General features: G+C 42.6%; 1 protein-coding gene across 2 annotated transcripts in view; it reads right to left on the reverse strand.

The window, feature by feature from the left end:
- The window catches only part of LOC147906060 (DNAse I-like superfamily protein), a 74,931-nt gene extending 61,644 nt beyond the window's left edge, over positions 1–13,287 (reverse strand). Inside the window, exon 1 of one of the 2 annotated variants that reach the window (XM_087382908.1) lies at positions 12,919–13,287. In XM_087382908.1, the coding sequence (XP_087239034.1) occupies positions 12,919–13,146 (228 nt within the window). In that variant the 5' untranslated portion in view covers positions 13,147–13,287. Of the gene's footprint in view, positions 1–12,145; positions 12,200–12,918 lie in introns of those variants that run through there. The other variant, XM_087382918.1, reaches the window with a different exon arrangement.
- Positions 13,288–19,951: the final 6,664 nt, after the last annotated feature.

Raw genomic sequence — 19,951 nt, forward strand, 5'->3', positions numbered from 1 at the left:
AACAAGTGTCTTTTCGGGCATCTTTGGGCATCATGAGATGCACTTCTTTCCGATAGAACCAAGGCATCCCCAAAAACTACATCGTATTGTTCCAAAGGTGAAACCATATAGTCCTTGTGATCCACATAATCATGAATATGGATTCTAAGCTTCCCAATGCGCGGTGTCACCGGTACTGGACTGTCCCGAGAAGATTTGACCAAGAGACTACCCTAGCTCTTCGGCCTTAATTCCTAACCGCATGGCTCGGTCATAAGAAATAAAGTTATCTTTTGCTCCAATATCAAACAAAATCAAATCGTTATGATCTCTGACTTTGCCTCAAGAGAGACAAAGTTCTCGAACCTTTGGATCGGCCACCCTCCCTAGTACGTCAAGGATTGCTCCCACCAAAGTCTTTGGAGGTTCTCTTGGTTTTTCCTAATCCATTGAATTCGTGGATCTTTTGAGGCAGTTGACTGCCAAGTGTCCTGTTGTCCCACATCCAAAACACTTCCCCTCCTTTTGGAAGGTCTCAATCTATTCCGGGGTGAATTTTGACTTTCCTTTATAAAGCTTTGGTTCACCCCTTGGCTCTTGTGACTGAAACTCCCTTTGAATTTGTGCAGATACAATAGTCTTATTGATGGTGTCTCCGTTCTTGCTTTTTTATGCTGCTGGTGCCCATAGTAAATCTTCTTTCATTAACTTGCTACTGAAGTTAAATGCATCAAATCTCGAAGTTTTGTCTTGGAATCAATACTCAATTGGGCATGAATACTTAGGTTGTAAACCAGCCCTGTACTTCCAAAGCTTTGTCGTTATGGCTATTGCCTTAAACAAATCGATGCATGCAATGAATTTTACAAAAGCAACATAATTCACGACTGGAGAGAAACCGAGATATCAAATGCCATAATAACTGTCACAGGGACGTGATTTGTATTGTGCAAATAAACCCGTGGACATTGAAAAACCCCTAAGGTGCTTCCCACTAATACCTAGGTGCACCCATTAGGCCCAAATGCTAGGAGCAAGGCAAGGTTTAGAGGGGTCATGAAGTTGGGCCCAAGGGAACCCAAAGTGTGTCATTGGTAAGAGGGTTAGGGGCTTTAATGAGCCACGTGGCAGTCCCAAGTGTGCATGTGATGGCAAGTGTGACCTTTCTCTCTCTACCTGGTTTTTCTCTCTGCCCTTAGACCTTGTGGCACCTTGGAGATCTACATGAAGGAAAAACGTACGGAAGTCTACGTCACACACCCCGAGGCAGCTGGCTCGCAAAGTAAGGCTACATGCATCCCGATTATCTCCTTGGCTGCTTTCCGTACAGACTATATGGCTTTCCGTACGGGGTGTACGGAACTCCTTACGTGTTTCCTGAGGCATTTGTTGCTGTGTACGTGTCACCACAATGTAAATATCCTAAGTCAAAGTACAGTTGACCATTTATCTAATCATAATTAAAAAGTTTTCATATGTGTTAATTATGGTCAAAGAGTTCTTTTAATGGTCAAAGAATTGACTACGGTCAAAGATATTTGACTCTGGTCAAGTAAACCTGACTTTAGTCGGGGAGACTTGGTTTATTACCAAGAGGATTAACTGCGGTTAACCAGAGAACCACAGAGCTGACTACGGTCAGAGAGTGTTGACTTCGGTCAACGAGACTTGGCATGCGCCAAGAGGGTTAACTACAGTTAACCAAGATGTGCCAACTTCCGTTGGAGAGACTTGACTATAATTAAGGTGCCTCGACCCTAGGTCAAAGCCCCTTTAATTATGATCAAGAGCGTTGACTTCAGTCAACCAGAGAATAAATATATATTTTTATATTTGTTATGTATGCACATGTGTTCAGTGGGGCCGCCCACTGTGACTAGAATTAGTCCACAGTGTGTTATTTGCATGCAAAGCGCTAACAATTAATGAGTACCATGGTGGTGCGCTTTCATTAATTGTTGCAGGTACTAGGAAGAGTTATTTTCCTAAGCGCTACGGGAGCCTAACAAGCATCTAGGAGGCGGTTCGCGTGACCAAGTGCTTCGAAGACTCCAGAGTTGCCCTTAGTGGCATGTAATAGGACTTAGTCTAGATTTTAGACAAGTGGCATGTTGCCAATTTGAAATGAGCTTGAAGCTCTTGTAATTCAGCTTCTGAGGCTGAAATCCCCTCTTTTGAGCCTTGGGAAACTCTCTTGTTTCAAACTTGGGGGTCGTTGGCTTTTTATCCCTTGGTAACCCTGCCTGTAGTGAAGGCACACCAATAGGATCCTGCATGTACATGAGACTAGCCACTTTGGCTGAATGCATGAGATCTGATATTTCTTTAATATCTTTGGTGTTCACTTGGGCCCGTATCTTTGGAGTGAGTCCTGCCCTGTACTTCTTGAGTTGAGTCTTGTCAGAAATATTATTGAAAGGCGAAACTTGCAAGTATGCGTCCCAAAATTTCTGGTTGTAAGACTCAAATGTATCATGTGCTTCCATATGAATGCTCTCCCAACCCAGAAGGACATGATCCTGAAACTGTTTGGGAATAAACTGTTTATAGAAAGCTTTCTTGAAGTCCTTCCATTTCCAAGGGGCTACATAGTTGGCTGTTTTAGCTATCCACCATGCACTGGCTGTACCAGTCAAGTGTAAACCAACCATACGAAGCTTTGAGGGCTCATTGAACTTTTCCAAGCTAAGGTAGCATCAAACTGCCTTATGAACTGCATAGCCTTTTCAGCTTGGCCATATTGGCCATTGTAAGTGGCAAATCTTATTGACTTCCCACCGTCCTGGAATTCTTTAGTCTCTGCCTTCCTACTGGACTTCTTCTTGTTCTTCTTCTTCTTCTTTTCTTCTTTGACTCTGAAGATCCCGTGCCAGCTTCTCAAGTAAGCGTGGTGGCATCGGTGCTTTCACCTGCTTGCCACGAAGCTTTCGTGTAGGGCCTATGGTCCCGTCAACAAAGCTTCCCTCGGGCCTTTAGGGTCCATACGAGGTGCCCCGTCTCCTTCCTCAGCATATGTAATTACAATTTTATCTTTGTCGTGCGCCTACGCAATGGAGCAGGCAGACGGCGTACACACTTCTCCCGGTTGGCTCTTCATCAGTTATAGACACAGCGGGTCTGACTAATAGTTGCCAACGCTCGAAACGCCATGTTAGCCCACTGCTCTCCACAGGCCAACGTACTCCTTCGCTTGAATCGTCACCTTCTTAAGGAAGAGGGTGAGCCAATCGCTCTGATACCAATGAAATCCCACTTCGTAAAAGACAGCAAAGACACTCTCTTTTTCTCCCCCTTTCTCCCTCTCTCAACAGATACACTAGGGCCTAGGACAAAATGTCGAGCTGGACCCCCTCGAAGGTTTTTATTTCTTGAAGAGAGAAAGCTGTTACAAAAGTTCAGCGTAGAGCTGCTTGCTACAAAAATCGTGTGGTTGCTAGGAATAGAGGGGAAACTATTCCCATTGTATCAAATGGTTTTGTTGGGAAAGAAATAAAGTCTACAGTTTCACCTTACATGATTTTAGTAAAAGAGAGAGAGGTGGAAATACATGCTGAAATAAGTGAGGCAGATCAGAATAAATTTCAATTTCTTGAAAATTTTAAAGATTGCTTTCTGACGCTTTGCCAAGGGAGCTACCCCCTGAGAGACCTAAGGATCATGGCATAGAACTCATTCCTGGCAACGAGCCACCCAATAGACCCCCATACAGAGTTAGTGTAACTCAGCGAGAAGAGATTATGACTCAGGTGCAAGACTTGTCCAAGGGGCTGATTCAGCCCAATTTTTCTCCTTTTTGTTCCACTGTACTGCTAGTACCAAAGAAAGATGGCTCATTCCATATGTGCGCCGATTACCGCTCACTGAACAAAATGACCATCAAGAATAGATTCCCTATTCCCCTCATTGATGATGTGCTGGATCAGTTAAATGGAGCTTCAGTTTTCAGCAAGATAGACTTAAAGAGTGGCTATCACAAGTGAGGATACAGCCTCAGGATGTGCACAAGACAGCGTTCCGCACTACTTTTGGATTGTATGAATATTTGGTGATGCCTTTCGGATTGACAAATGCCCTAGCTACTTTCAATAGGATGATGGTTCGTATCTTCCAACCTTACAAACAGTTCACTGGTACCTTCTTGTCCGAAGAAGAGCACAAGGAACATCTTGCTATAGTGTTTCAAGAGCTCAGAAATCATTAGCTCTATGCAAACAGCAAGAAAAGTGAATTCTTCCCGGATGAAATCCATTACTTGGGGCATATAATATCCAAAGATGGGATACGGATGGATCCAGCAAAAATCCGTGCCATTCAGGAATGGCCAGAGCTGAAAACCGTGCATGAAGTTCGAAGTTTCCTAGGCCTGTGTTCTTACTACAAAAGATTTATCAGGCATTTTGCAAGAAAATGCAGCTTTCAGATGGGGAATTTCTCAAAAGACAGCCTTTACCACACTCAAAGAGAAGCTGACTACAGAGCCAATCTTAATAGTTCCAGATTTGTATCAGCCATTTGATGTGGATTGTGATGCTTGTGGGGAATGTGTTGTGGCTGCATTGCATCAGAATGGTCATGTAGTGGCCTATGAGAGCAGGAGACTCCGAGATGCAGAGAGATATCTAGGAATCTATGAGAAAGAGTTGTTGGCTGTAATCCATGCCATCCATACATGGAAGCATTATCTTTTGGGTGCAGATTTTATAGTTAAAACAGATCACCAAAGTCTGAGATACCTTTTGCCTCAGACAAAACTTTCCAAGAAGCATATGAAATGGGCAAACATGCTGTCAATGTACCATTTTCAGATTGTCCATACTCTAGGAGTTCGGAACAGAGTGGCAGATGCCTTGTCCCAAAGACCCCAGGTCAAAATGTAACTATTGCTTATCATCAGGACCTGGAAGATATGAGGGAGCAATATGCTAATGATGCAGATTTTGGTGAGATTTTACAGCAAATGCAAGAGGGGCAATCCACCAGTCACTATTCCCTGAAAGATGGGTATCTTATGAAAGATGATTGCCTGTGCATCACTCGAGAGCTGAGGAAAAAGATTTTGGAGGAATGCCATGCACCTCCCTATGCTGGACATAGAGGAATTACAGCAACAACTCAAGCACTAGAGAGGTATTTCTCTTGGCCAGGGATGCGGAAAGATATACATCAGTTTGATACTGAATGCCTTATGTGTCAGAAAGTTAAGTATGATAGACGAAAGGCACCTGGCCTACTTATGCCTCTTCCCGTGCCTCAGGCACTGTGGGAAAGTATTGCAATGGACTTTATTTTTGATTTGCCAAGATCAAAGTCAACGAATGATGGGATTTGGACTATCACTGATAGATTCAACAAGCAAGCTCATTTCATTCCAGTTTGCAAAACCATAAAGGCAGATCATATGGCTAAGCTTTTCATGGCACAGATCTTTAAGCACCATGGTATGCCTAAGTCCATTGTCAGTGATTGAGATCCCCAAATGACCAGTCTATTCTGAAGAGCTTTATTTGATAATATGGGGACGAATTTGAATTTTTCTTCTTCTTTCCATCCCCAAACAGATGGTCAAAGTGAAGTAGCAAATTCTATAGCATTGGATATGCTGAAATGCTACATGGGTGACCAAGGTTCAGACTGGGAAAAATACCTACCATTGGTAGAGTTTGCTTACAATAATACAGTACATAGCTCTACAGGGAAAGCCCCCTTTGAGGTCATTTATGGGAAGGTAATTCTGCCACCTATGCTGAGGACCAAGGATGAAATATTTGCAGCTGATCAGTTTGTGAGAGACCTCCAGACAGCTTACAGCCAAGTCCGGACAGCAATTGAAACGAGTGAGATTTCAGTATGATTCTTGGCTCAAGTCCCCGTATTGATTGTACGGGTGAATGGCACGCCACCCCAGGTGTCTTCACCGCTCATGTGCAGACCTTTTGGTGGTTGTACGGATAGATTTCCTGGATGGCACAGATTGTGGTATAGCTGATCATACAAGTCCCTTGCTCACACCCCGAAGCAGATTGCTGGCTGATCGCTCTTCCTCTCCTACCCATGATCCGCTTGCTCTCTTTCTCTCTCTCTGGTTCCAAAGCATTTCTCATTTTCACTCTCCTAGCTGCCCATTTCTCCTGTTGGCCTGTGCTCTGGGATCTGCTGCCCTCAGGAGGTGAATCCTTCTTCATTTGTTACTCTTGTTCATGGTTGAGGGTCACTGTGCACCGCGGGAGCCTGGACAGGGGATAGGTGCGAGGGTAGAGCTCGCCCCTCTTCCAAGGACAGCGGGTATGGTCGTTCTTACCCTCTTTTACTTTCCATTCTATCATTTTTGGAAGCTTGTTGTGCATTTTGTTGCTCAAAGTTTCCCCTTTGGCCATTCAGGCTGTGGACAGACACCCAGTTACAGAGGGTGTGCCTAGATTTATGCCAGAGGAGAAGTGCGTGGATTCTGAATTTGGACTGACACCAGTTACAAAGGGTGTACCTAGATTTATGCCAAAGGGGCAATGTGTGGATTTCTTCTTGCTTTGAGGTCACGTGTGCAGTTTGGGATCTGTGTTGATGTGATGTCACCCTGAGAGGCTGGACATTGACTTGTGGGACTGCCAAACCCTATGAAGCAAACTGGATGCCTTGTGGAATGCCTGTACCTCTTTGCAGTGGACACAAATAGTGGGGAGATGCCTTAGCCTTGCCATGGCAGTTGGGAGCTAGTGTGTGTACTTGGAAATTGGATGCAGGTTAAGACCATTTTCAAAAGAATTAAATAAATACCAAAAGGGGCACCGAGGCATTTGGGGCCAGTGGGTGTCTCATGTGATGTTTCATTGAGCAGGGGCATTCTAGCCTCCATCCCAGTTATTCTCAATTTATTTCTAAGTGTTTTTCAGTGGCAATTAATTAATGGAAGTGATTGGGAATGATGCAATGTGGCTGTAAAAGGTGTGAATGCTAAGATAGTTGCGGTTTACTGCCCTTTAGTTAATTGAAGGCCGATTTCAATAACTCTCATTTAATTATTCTCAAACACTGAGCTCATCCCTACACGGCTTGTTGCTCATTACAATGCTTTAGAGAAAGCCACAAAGCGCAACACACAACTACAACTCACACACACAATCAACCTCTTAAAGATCGTTATGGTTACTAGCACCACCAGAGACTTGCCACCTCACGTGGTCATGACCTCCAGCAAGCTATCCGGCCCTCAACCCTGCATAGAGCCAAGGGATACGCCTCCTTCCTGAGCTCGCGGGAGTCGACTCTCAAACCGCCTTCTAGAGATAGCAAAAACCGAGGTGACACTCCATGACCTCCTATTACCTAGCCAAATTCATGTAAGGTAGTCCACGTATTCCTCCATGCATAAGCTCACGTGGACTTACCAATAGACCAATCACACTACCTCAAAACACTTCATCACGACCAATAAGATTGCAGTAATAAGACCCCTCTCTAACCTTAATCACCCATAATAATGAATAGCTAACAAAAACATCTTTGAAGAGTAATCTGGAGATAAGCTAACCAAAACTCGTTGTTGTAAGTCTTGGCAGTATCTGAAGCTAAATTCATGTAAGGTAGTCCACGTAGTCCTCCATGCATAAGCTCACGTGGACTTACCAATAGACCAATCACACTACCTCAAAACACTTCATCACGACCAATAAGATTGCAGTAATAAGACCCCTCTCTAACCTTAATCACCCATAATAATGAATAGCTAACAAAAACATCTTTGAAGAGGGTAATCTGGAGATGAGCTAACCAAAACTCATTGTTGTAAGTCTTGGCAGTATCTGAAGCTATATGCTTAAGCTCTCCCACGTTGAATAAACATCATCATAGAAACCTATGGGAAAGAATTGCTCATAGAACGATTTCTTGACGTCTTTCCACTGCTCTGGTGCACAAGGAGGGCTCCCCACCATGCACTTGCACTGCTTGTAAGAAGTAAACTTGCTATCTTCAGCTTTGACTTCTCTTGATAATGCCATGTCTTAAAAGCTATGTCAAACTAGCGGATGAATTGTAAAGCTTTTTCACCTTCTTTAGACTTTTTCAACCATGTGGGATCCTAAGGAAGAAGAGCTGCTAGAAGATGATGAGCTAGAGATTGGAGATTGTCTTCTTCACTTTCCTCTTGGGCGTGGACACCTACGCCTTTCCTTGAACTATGACCGTATTAAGAATATACTAGACTCGGAGACGGCACCAGCTTACTTCCCTAGGAACAGTCACTTGCTTAGTCAAATGTGGGCCCTCAAAAAGATGCTGAAATCTTCGAATCTTCTTCAAAGCTTTCAACCATGGATTTTGGTCTTTACAAAATCTTCATCAAGATCATCGTCAGGTTCTACAGGCCCCTTCTGATTGGGCCGTCAAGAAGCTGAACTGCCATGTTCCGAAATCATGATGTGCCAAATGAAAAATCAAACCCAAATTGACTAAAAGCTTTGCTGAGCAAAAAATAGCCAATTGCAAAGCCCCACTCCTCTCGAGGAAATAAGCGCGTAACGGGTGAAGATAGGAGCTGGCCTGATGCATAATGAAGGAAGGCTGGGAGTAGCTTTTGGTTGTATGATTCAACCAATACTTTGGGATTCAGGGCCAAAGTATTGGGCCAACAATGGTAAATATAGTAGATGGCAGCTCCAAACTCTCACTTACTCTTCCAATCGCTGATTGCTCAATTTGACGATTCTTTGGATCGCTGCCACCAAGGAAAGTGGCAAGATTGTGCTCTAATACCACTGTAACTTAAACCAAATATATATACCTAGATGAATCCAGGAACATTCCCAAACTCTTCCTCGAAGAACACAACATAGTAGTTTCAATCTCATGATAGTCACTCACAAGGTTGAAAACCATAAACTCCATCACGCATAGCAGGGACTAGCTACTATGACAAAGTTCAAAACTCAACTCCCATAGTCAATTCAAAACAGCCTAGTTAATTTTGCACTTAAGAAAGGGCCCAAGAACTGGCTGGAACTCAAATTGCAGCAAGGGAAATCAATTCACAGCATCTTGGGGCAAATCGCATATGGGATGAACTCTGTTTGAAAGCTGAAAGCTGAAAACTCCGAGCAGCACATGGGAAGCTCAACGATGGGGCTGTAAAATAAATCTTTGTAGTGCGAGAGAGTAGGAGAGGGAGAGAGAGAATAAAAACTCAGCACTAGAGGCCAGAAATAAGGGCTGCCCCCCGCCCCACCACCACCACCCCCCGAAGCAATAGAAATCTCTTTGTACAAGGTAGCTCACGAGGGAGCAGAGTCTGGGTACAGTTCCCAATACCATTGAGAACCTAAAGACCCTTATTTTAAAGACTAGGACAGCCAGCTTGAAAGCATGTGCTTTCAAAAAGCTGGGCTTGCTTTCTTGCCTAGCATGGACGATTTTTCCTAGAAAGCTAGGCCTTCTCAAAAAACATGGGCTTTTTCGAAAAATAGGTGCGATGCAAATGCGCCCTTCATTACATGGAGCGCCACTTATCTTGTGCTTTTCTCCTTAAAAAGTGGGGAATTAAGCACTGTCCACCAAAGTCCTACGCCTTGCACAAACAAAATCCAACACTTTGACCCATTAAAGGTAAGTCAAATGCATGCATTCTAAATCTTGGACTATCCATAGTCCCTTGTGGGCGTCCTCGTAAAGGAAAATGAAACTAATTTTAGTTACCTAGAGTCAACTTTCTTTGACCAAGGTTGATATAAAAGATTTCTATTTATTTCTTGGAAGAAGTACAAATGTGTGACAAGAGTCACTCCCAGAATGGTTCTCCCTTATAGAATCACACACATGGTTCCGCTGAATTCACCAGTATGGTGGGAATGGGAATACTCCGCATGGTTACTGGTACGGATGGCGTTGGAGGGCCTTGCGGCTCCTCTAGCACTCTTGTGTGCCTTGCAAATGGATTTACCATGTTAGGTTAGATCGCCCAAACCTTCCCATTATGTTGGATATTGGTTCTCTGAGTTGTGAGGCCATAGTTGAAGGAGTGGGGGACTGGGGTTTGACTGAGCTAGCCATAGAGGCCCTGGGATTGAGTTTTCACCCATTTCTCTGTCAAAGCTCATCGAGTTCTCTAGAGCTTGAGATACTTTATCTAACAAAATGAGGAAGAATTACTAAGCATTTTTTTTAGTAATAAATCCAAGGACTCCTAGCGAAAGTGTCATGAGCGGAGGTCCACACCCCCTCTCATAGACCCGATCATCTCGCACTTATGCACGCACCCTTTACGACATCTCCCACTAATCTAGACCACAACTCCCACAACTACTCGTTCCACCTCTTGCTCACTCTTCACCACCAGTGATATCAAACACACACTACATAATGGCCGAGCCAAAAACCGCCCCGATCCTAGCAAAGATATTCAACGAAGCAATTTTGCACCGGTTTCCTCACACTTGGACCCTCAACAGCATTATTATGATCCATAAGACAGGGGATCCCATTGAGTCTGGAAAACTATAGGACCATCCCGATCGGACATGTTACCTCCAAGATTTATGCATCATCAAGTCAGCTAGTTTGCAAAGTGTGAAGTTGAGATCTATGGGACAGGCAGGTTTGAGTATCATGCTACGCTGGACCACATTTTCACTCTAAGAGCCGTCGTTGAGAAGGTCCGTGCACAAAAGCAACGAATGCACTGTTGCTTTGTGGATTTCCACAAAATCTTCGACACAATTCCACAAGCCCAACTATTCCGACGACTACAGAATCTAGGATACGCTCAAGACATCATTTGGTTAGTCTGGACACGATTGGGGTCAAACAAGGTTGTCCTTTGTCACCAAACATGTTTGGCCTACACATCGACAAGCTCCAGTCCTTTATCACGACATTAGGAGAAGTAGGTTCACTCTTAGCTCGTTTCTTATGTGGCTCTACTCAAGCTGAGGGTCTCCGGTAGCATTTGGATGCACTCCAACCTTTCTGTGAGACCTTCAACACATCTTCGGGACGGCCACACATCGAAAGAAGTTTACCTTTGACGGGGCACCAATGGAAATTGTTGCATCCCATACATACCGGTCTCATCTCAAGCCCAATCTTCACGATTTGGCCAGCCATGCATGCTTGCTTGAGCAAAGAAATGTCGCACTAATGCTTTCCCTCGCATTTCCAGGCCCCCAGCACCAAGTCTCTTCTCTTCGATTCACTTATTCGTCCAGTTGGAATGTACAACATTCCATTTTAGACATTGGTTCCACATCATATCATATTGGCAGACTTTGGGGCTACTGCAATCTTCCAGGTTGTCAATTATCTCCATAGAGCTAAGAGACTTTGGTACCACAACATCCAGCCAATGCAGATTATCATGGCTAGCCTTGACTTCATCTATGGCCTCGAAGGCAAAGGGAGATCAGAGGAGCTGGTATGCTCAAACCCGCAGATGGTTTTCAGGCTTGGGATTATAGATGGACAAACTACCACCATTTCAATATACCTTGAGGCTCCATCCATTCCGCTCACCTACCACTAGGTGAACCAAGTTATCAGAGAAAATCTAGCAACTCTACACGTACAAGACTTGGCTGAGCTTTTGGCAAAACTCAACTTCCACAGAGATTCCTGCTTACGGTTCTCAAAGGAGGGAATTAATGAACCTGCTGGCTACACAGAGATTCATCTCCCACATGCATTGAATCTCAATTGGACACTTCCAGGAATTTTCACACATAGAGACGGATCTGCACTTTATGTGAGGCCCGGTCAAAGGAGAAATTTGCATTCAAATGGCTTGTGTATGATGGGATCCGTGGATGGCATCATTATATTTTCAGCAGCGGTTTTGGACCACTAAGACAATTTTCAACACACCTTGATTAGCGATGCATACCCTTTTTTCTCCTCCAGGCCTAGAGACATAATACAACCGCAAAGGAGAGCACAGGAGGGGCCGTTAGAGACCAATCAAAGGACAATCATGGACTCTTTCCCGGACGACCCGAACCAGGGACAGCATGGGACTAGGCGTAATCAAGACCTAGACTGTACGACTTGACAGACTTGACCTCGGGTGGACACTTTGCAGACATCTCCTCTCTACTCTTTGATGTGGGGAGACAGACCGCGGGAGTGACGATAGCATTTGTCATACGTCCAGCTTCCTCTCGGAGGCTACAGAGTAGGAGGAAAGGACCTGGATAATCTATGCATGTTGATCAACAGCAGCGATCCATCACCGATTTCTCCCTTAACGACACCAGCCGTCACCAAATCCAAAGCCACTATCAAACAAGCTCATCTTGTCTATCCTCAGCCAATCGGTGGTGTTGGTCCCAAGACAGCATACATAGGTTTTGTCATCCGGATGGGTAGCTGATTTGTTGGCCACCATCCAAGGGCCTCCCATCCTTGCCTCGTACATTTGGGTTTTCTCTGCAGCAGCAGCAACAACGCAACATATATATTTTCTTGTCTCAGATACCAAACTTCGGGTATGGGTTTCTTTACTGATTCCATCTATATTCCACACCAATCCTCAGGGCCTCCCATCCCTATTTATTCTTAAGGACCCATTATTTTTTTTCCCTTCATGTTTTTTGTTTTTCTTCCATATCATATGTGGACTATGGACATCATGGTTATACTAACTACTATCTTCATTCCTTGTGTTGGGGCCTGGCAATGGCCAGTAATACCCCTCTGTGCAGCTGGTGGTCCCCTCCTTGAAGAGGGCATGCATCTGAGTCCCACTAACGGCTGCGTTGACGCTATGAGATGTCCATGGCCAATGCTATGACTGAGGCAATGCTGTAGATGCTAAGGGAGACCTGTCTCCATGAGAGGAGGGTTCCTAGAGGAACTATGGGATCTGTTCTACTGTTGCAAACTATTGTGCAGCACATAACTGGGTAAGCTTATGAACTGAATCGCCAAAGTTGCCGAAATTGGCCAACACAACAAACAGACCTGAATTGCAATTACGTCGGGATCTACACGTTCCAAAAAGCCGGTGAGCTCCTCGAGGTTGTTCTTGAGCCTAAGGATGAGGCTGTTGGCATTCCAAGACATGAAAACTAGAGGATCCTTCTTGGGGGGCGAATCTCTGGTGGAGGGATCGTCATCTTGAGGAGGGAGAGGAGAGTTTAGCTTCTTGGAGGAGCCATCGCGCTCCAACGTTGGGAAGAATCGCTTCATTTGCTTTGCTTGAGAGTGCTGATGGCCTGTGGATTGAAACTTCACATTTGCCTATCTTCTTCACCCCCATTGGCGATGTGGGCACTTTCAATTTCAGTACAACGTAAACAAAACAAAATAAAAAAAGACAATCAACCGAACATGGTTGTGTGGTTCGAAGTGGCTGGCTTTCAGAACAATTGATGTTAAAATCTCTCTCTCTCTCTCCTCTCCCCTACAATTACCACTTCAAACAAGTTAAAATATATAAGTCTCCTATAGTGTAATTTTCTTAGGGATTATGAGCTAGGAGTTCTGGGGCATTATGGTGAAGTTGCAATCCTTCTACTTGCTACAAGATTTCCCTAAGGATTATGACTTGGCCTTTATGCTACTTCTTGATTCCTTACAATGCCTAGCTCATTGACTAGCTACAAATCAAGCATAGCTTGGCCTTTATGCTACTTCTTGATTCCTTACAATGCCTAGCTCATTGACCAGCTACAAATCAAGCATAAGACCCAATTCATAATGCACATGGAAAGATTGCATTATTTACATCATGTTCTTATCATCCTTTCTCCCAATATATTTCTTTTCCATAACAGAGAATCCAACACCAAGATGTTTTCCAACCTATCCTCTAAAGGAATGTTCCAAACTCGTGTATTTGTTGTGCTAGAATAGGGCATTTGCTTTTAAAAATATGAGAAGAAAGCTCAAGACAGTGTGTTCAAGAAAAAGGAGAGCCCAACAAGCGTGGAGACTTGTATAGGACAAGGAACTACTATAGACACTTGTCATCTATTCCATGAAAATAAAGTTCCCCGTATTCCAACCTATCCTATGAAGGAATGCCCCAAATTATTGTCTTCTTTATGCTAGAACATGGCATTTGCTCAAAGACTGTCCATAAAAAAGGTCAGAACAAAGGTGAGACTAAGAGAAAGGAGAAGTCGCCAAACAAGTGTGGAGACTTATATAAGATAAAGCAAAAATTTTGAGCAATGATGTTGAAAACAATGCTCATGTGGCTATGGTTGGCACAAAGAATTTGAACAACACACCATTAACAAGGATCCCGAAAACGTCATGAGTGGGAATACTCTAATCTCCTCTAATAAAGCCTGATAATGATGTAGAGTTAGAGGAAGATCCAAGAATAGGAACAATGATGCCATCAAACTCAAAAATAGCTTCTACATTTTACCCCAACTATATAGGGGAAGGAAGAGGATAACAATGGAGAGAATGTTCATTGGATAGATAGGTCATTAGTTCATGGCGAGAATGTTCATTGGATAAATAGTTCATTAGTAGATGTTGATCTTGCCCTTGAAAAAGGTAAAATGCAGATGGAAGAGCTAGTATGGTAGGAAGCCTTTATTGTAGATTTGCTCAAATAGGACCAAATTGATGTGGAAGAGTTTAATGTTGGTTCGTCTTGTAAGTGCAACTACTAAGGACCCACCTAAATATCTCCCCTTAGTTGCAAAAGAAGACGAGAGGCTAGGACCTTTAGAAACAAAATTTATAGGCATTTTGTTGAATAGTTGGGATGAAAAAGAGTTATTGATCTAAAGTCAACTTCAAAGCCATGTCCACTTTCGAGGCTCAAGGGCAAATAAGCCTCTTACTTTAAAATAATTAGACAAAGTGCTAGTGCCACGGTAGATGGTAAGACCCTAGCAATTGATGGAATGGATTGTGAATTTTACAAAACTTATAGAGTTTGCTGGGACTCAAGTAATAGAGGACTAGAATGAGAACAAGAACTACATTTCTTACGAATCCACATGAATTATGGAGTGATAAAACTTATTCTAAAGGAAGGTGGCTAGGACCTCTTTAATCATTGGGGACCCTTGATTATGTTGAGCTGAAACTAAAATATATTTGCTAAATCAATTAAAGGACAAAATGAAATTGTGGATTCAAGAAGAGCATAAAGGTTTACTTAAAGGGATACACATTTGGGATGCCATAACTAATATGTGGGACGAGGTTGAATATGCCAAGGATATAAGACAAGATAGCTATTTATCAAGGTTGACTGTGATTTGCGTTATGACATATTTGATTAGGATTTCATTATATAGTCTCTTCAAGATATGGGTTTTGGATTTCAATTTCAAAAATGCATTGCTCTACTACTCAATCATGCAAATGCTAAGGTATGTGTCAGTTTGAAGCCTTTCAATTTCAAAGGTCTATTGGACAAGGGTGTCCCATTTCTCCTTGCTTTTTGGGATAGTAATTGATGCTCTTGAATGGCCATCCATCTTGAAGCAATAGCTAAGAACCTCGAGGGTATTGTTGGAATATTGGATGGCATATAGGTGGTTAGTCAAGAATTTGTAGATGATAGCAATCTCACTCAAAGAAATAGAGATGAGGATATTAGAATGGTGACGGAGTGCCTTAAAACTTTTTGTGATGCATTTGGATCCATCATCAGTCACAACATTACAAGGTTTTGTGTGAACATATTGCACGATGTACCTTTATTGGATTAGAGGGGTTGTATGATGATTTGCAAGGGATAAATATTTAGTATCTTTTGAATTCCAATGGGATAAATATCTAGTATCTTTTGAATTCCAATGGGATTTAGAGTTACAATATCTAAGAGATTGGTTTATCAGTATGTTCAAGAAGAAACTAGAAAGATGGATGGAACATCAATTTAACTTAGTTGGAAGAAGACTAGGTTGACTTTGTTTGGAGAAAACTAAGTGTTAAATTCTTGTATCTACTTTGTGTCCATCTTTTATCTTTCATGCTGGATGGGACCTTTGCACAATGAGTAAAAAATTATTATTTCACTTTGTTGAAATTTTTTACGGCAAGGAGATAAGGATAAAGAGAAGATCTCCTTGGGCATTTTGCATAACTAGTAAAAGTCAAGGAGGGTTTGGAGCAGTTCACATCCAACAAGCAGCCAACACATTGGCAACCGAGTGGATCCTCCACATTTTTGAGAAGCTAGATGATATTTCTACTATCCTTCTAGCTACAAACATTCACAACATTCAGCCAAAATTATATGACAAATGGAAAGGTTTCCTAGTAGCTCTTGCATTGTTACATTAACAACCTACTAGATTAAGTGGAGGTGATCTACTCAAGGCCATTTGAAGAACTTGGGATGCAGCTAAGTAATTGCAAGTTGAATAGGCCAAGGTGAATTGATGGCCATTGATTCCATCTAATTTTCATAGATTTTTAGCAAGGGCTTGTTGACAGACAATAGATCTATATGGCTATGCTTGATTTTATCAGGACCTTGCATTGCTCATCCGCGCACATTGCCATTTTGGGCATTACAGTGCTTCTTTGAAGCATGTAGCTTCATCTATCTCAATGATTTTGCCAATGATAGCAAAGTTGCTTTTGTATGTCCATCTCTATGACTCTTTAAGCATATATCTTGTTTAGTTTCCTTAGCATATTCACACCCCTCCCAAACATTTATGATTGCCTCCAATAGGTGACACCCTTTTATGAAGCCTTTTTGTTGATGAAGAATCCAATCTTTCATCTTTCTTTGAATTTTGAGAGCCAAAGCCTTAGCAAATATCTTAAAACTAAAGTTAAGCATTGTGAGAGGTCTCTAATTCCTAAGCTCTTCCCTAGAGCCTTCTTTCAGATGAGCTTGACCATTAACATGAGAGGGTAAGGCACCCTTGGATATACTTTCTTGCCACAGTAGCAACAAGTAAGATCCAACTATGTCCCAAAAGACCTTATAAAATTCAATAGGAAGACCATCCTCTCCTAGAGTTTTTCCATCTCCATCAATATGATTGCTTCCTTTAGCTCTTCAATGGTAAAACGATTCTCTAAATAAACCATGTCAAGCCTCTCTATTACTTTGCCTCTTACAACTTGGCACAACTCTCAGTCTCTTTGGACCTCTTCATCTGGAGTTACTACGGGAGAGAGGAGTGCCTAGAAATGACAGTGTATCAAATTGATATTCTCCTCTGTGGATGAGACCAAAGTGCCATCAAATTTTTTCAACAAAACGATGTCCTCATTAACTCTTTTTCTTCTAATAAACTTAAAAGTTTCCTTGGTTGGCCTATCAATCTTGCCTTCCCACCAGTCTCTTTAATACACCTTACTGTCATTCAATGTAATTTGTTTCTATTTTTTGAGCTCTTTTTTAGCAGTTCACAAATCACTTTGGGCATCTAGATCTCCCAATCTAGCATGTTGCTCTAATCTCTTAATCCTGCTCTGAATCCTATCCATTCTCTGAGCCCTAATTTTGGCTCCAATCTTTCTAGAGCTATCTTGAGAAGTTTTTGATTATTCTCAACTGCAACAGCCCAAGCATCTGCACAACAAATGTGCACTCAACAAAGGCATTATCCCAAACTATATTTATCGTGGCTTGGACACCCTTCAAAGCAAAAAGTTTTGATTCTATTTTAAACCACGAATTTCCTCTATGTCTAGACCCAAAGTCACAGCAAAGAAAGACTAACTTGTGGTTGGAAAGACTTAGAGAGGAGAAAGTCTTTGTCTTAAGAGAGCAAGTTTTTTAGCACCACTCTTAGAGGTTTGACCCTCCTACTGAGTACTAATGGGCACTGAAGAACTCTTAGGGACCCATCTCTCTACATGAACAACCTGCTTCAAAGTAGTAGAAGCAGCTTCTTCGGGCTTTCCCCTTTTGGAGGGACAAATTTTCACCACATGTGTAGATAATCCACACAAGAAACAAGAATTGGGAAAATTCTTATACACCAGAGGCTGCTCCCTAAAGGTACTACCATTTCTATTAAGAATTATGAGGGTCTCAAGCATTTCCTCTGCAATGTCCATCTTAATACACACCTTGGGGTTCCCTCTAGGATTATTAAAATTTTCATGCAGCCCCAAGCACTTCTACTAATCCACAACATAAGAAAGGTAATTGATTGCACATATAAAGGGGAAGATCATGCATCTCTACCCATATTGGAATCCTAGTGGATCTAGGGGCAACTTGGACCACCATTCCAAGTACAATGGTTGATTTCTAATGGTCCAAAGACCATGCTAGAGGGTCCTTGTTGCCATCTCAGGTTTTTCAAATAAGAAGACAAAAAAGCCTTTCTTAAAAAATCTTACATTCAATACATTCATGCCCTTCCTTACCCAATTTGCCCTGATCCAAGTCTCAATAAAGGCCATTGGGGGTCTGTCATCTAGGAAGGCCATGATTGACCTACCAAAATCATGTTGTTCACCCTAACTTGTAGCTTGGCATGCTCCTCTAGCAGTTGATTGCGAATGAGTACCCGTTGTCTGATCGTCTTCGGGTGCTGATACATTCTCTTTCATCTCACTAGTTATGGGTGCCCCCTACTCATTTGAAGTAATCAACTCTTCATCCTCTTGCATGTTCATCATTTGTCATGGTGCCACTTGTTCGTGGCATTGCTTCTTGTGGTTCCTCCATCTCCACCTTGACTGTTGTCCCCACCTCTAGTTCCCTCTTTATTATTGGATTTTCTTCCATTAATCGCACTCTAGAGTTGTCCACTGCTAGATGTGGAACCATCTCTTCTACCTTATCCTCCTTCACCTTCAACAAGGGAGGCTTGGGTGGCATTGACAAAGGTACTTGCAAGAGCTCATTCTCTCTCTTTAAAGGAGATACTAACTCCTCTTTTGAATTGGGGAGAGCTGATGGGCAGGGCTTGGTGTAAGAATCCAGAAGCTAGGGACCCATCTGGATGGGCAAAGCTAGCAATAAAATGCATTCTCGGGGGGAGGCTAACCCCCCGTGGCTTCTGAGCTACATGGGAGTAGAAGGGACAAGCCAGTCCTCCTCCTCTACCTCCCTGACTATGTTGCTCCATTACGTGATGAAGTGTGCATCAGTAGCATCAACAGATAGGCTTTGCTCCTTGACTAGTGTAGGAAAATCTTGTTCATTTAAGAACTCAAATTCAACGAAAGCAGTAGCAAATCTTTAGCTTGCCTAGGCCGTGCGCTGACTTAACCTTCTCTTTGAGCCTCGAGATCATCAACAGTACCATGCAGGCTAGAATGTGCATTTGAATCTAGATGGGGGAAGGAAGGGTAGCGATGGTAACTAGCTTGGCCATCTCCATTAAAGCCGTCACCATCTCCATCTCCATCTCCATCTCCATCCTCATCCTAGAAGCCTCTCTCCATGATGTAGCTATTTGAAAATGTGATTGGACTTTTTCTTTAACACTATTTCAAAATTATATTCTATGATGAGGTGGAATTTGAAGCTAGGCTGTCTTGACCTATGGTTACTAGAATTGTGGTAAGTATACCTTAGTTAAACCTCAAGATACAACTAAGAGTGGCTAAGGTTTCACTGATCATGGCCATATTGACCTGACCATCATCAAGTCTTATCTTTGGCATGTGTCATGATTTTGTGGAGAGTGATGTGGCAAGCTATCTACCACATGTCATCTCTCTCTCTCTCTCTCTCTCTCTCTCTCTCTCTCTCTCCCTCTCTCTCTATCTATCTATCTATATATATATATATATAATTAATTTATTTATTTATTTTTTTGAGTCTACTTACTATCCTTGTCATTGCTCTTTGTGTGCTACCATGTTGTGTTACTTGTGTTGCTTTTTTGTGTAGTGCTAACTATGTGTATTGCTTGTTCAAATGATGCATGGCTATATTGTTTGGTGCTAACTGTGTATTGCTTGTTTAAGTGATGCATGGCTATATTGAGTTTTTTGTACACCTGTTTGCCACTAGAGTGTGTGCCTTTCTTGCATGTCTACTGGTGCTATTGTATGAGGAGTGCTTAGTTTGCTTGCACTATTGTGTGTCTAC

The sequence above is a fragment of the Dipteris shenzhenensis genome, chromosome 1 (assembly GCF_047967505.1).
Source record: "Dipteris shenzhenensis isolate YYH24624 ecotype China chromosome 1, Dip_SZ_1.0, whole genome shotgun sequence".
NCBI classification, from domain to species: Eukaryota; Viridiplantae; Streptophyta; class Polypodiopsida; order Gleicheniales; family Dipteridaceae; genus Dipteris; species Dipteris shenzhenensis.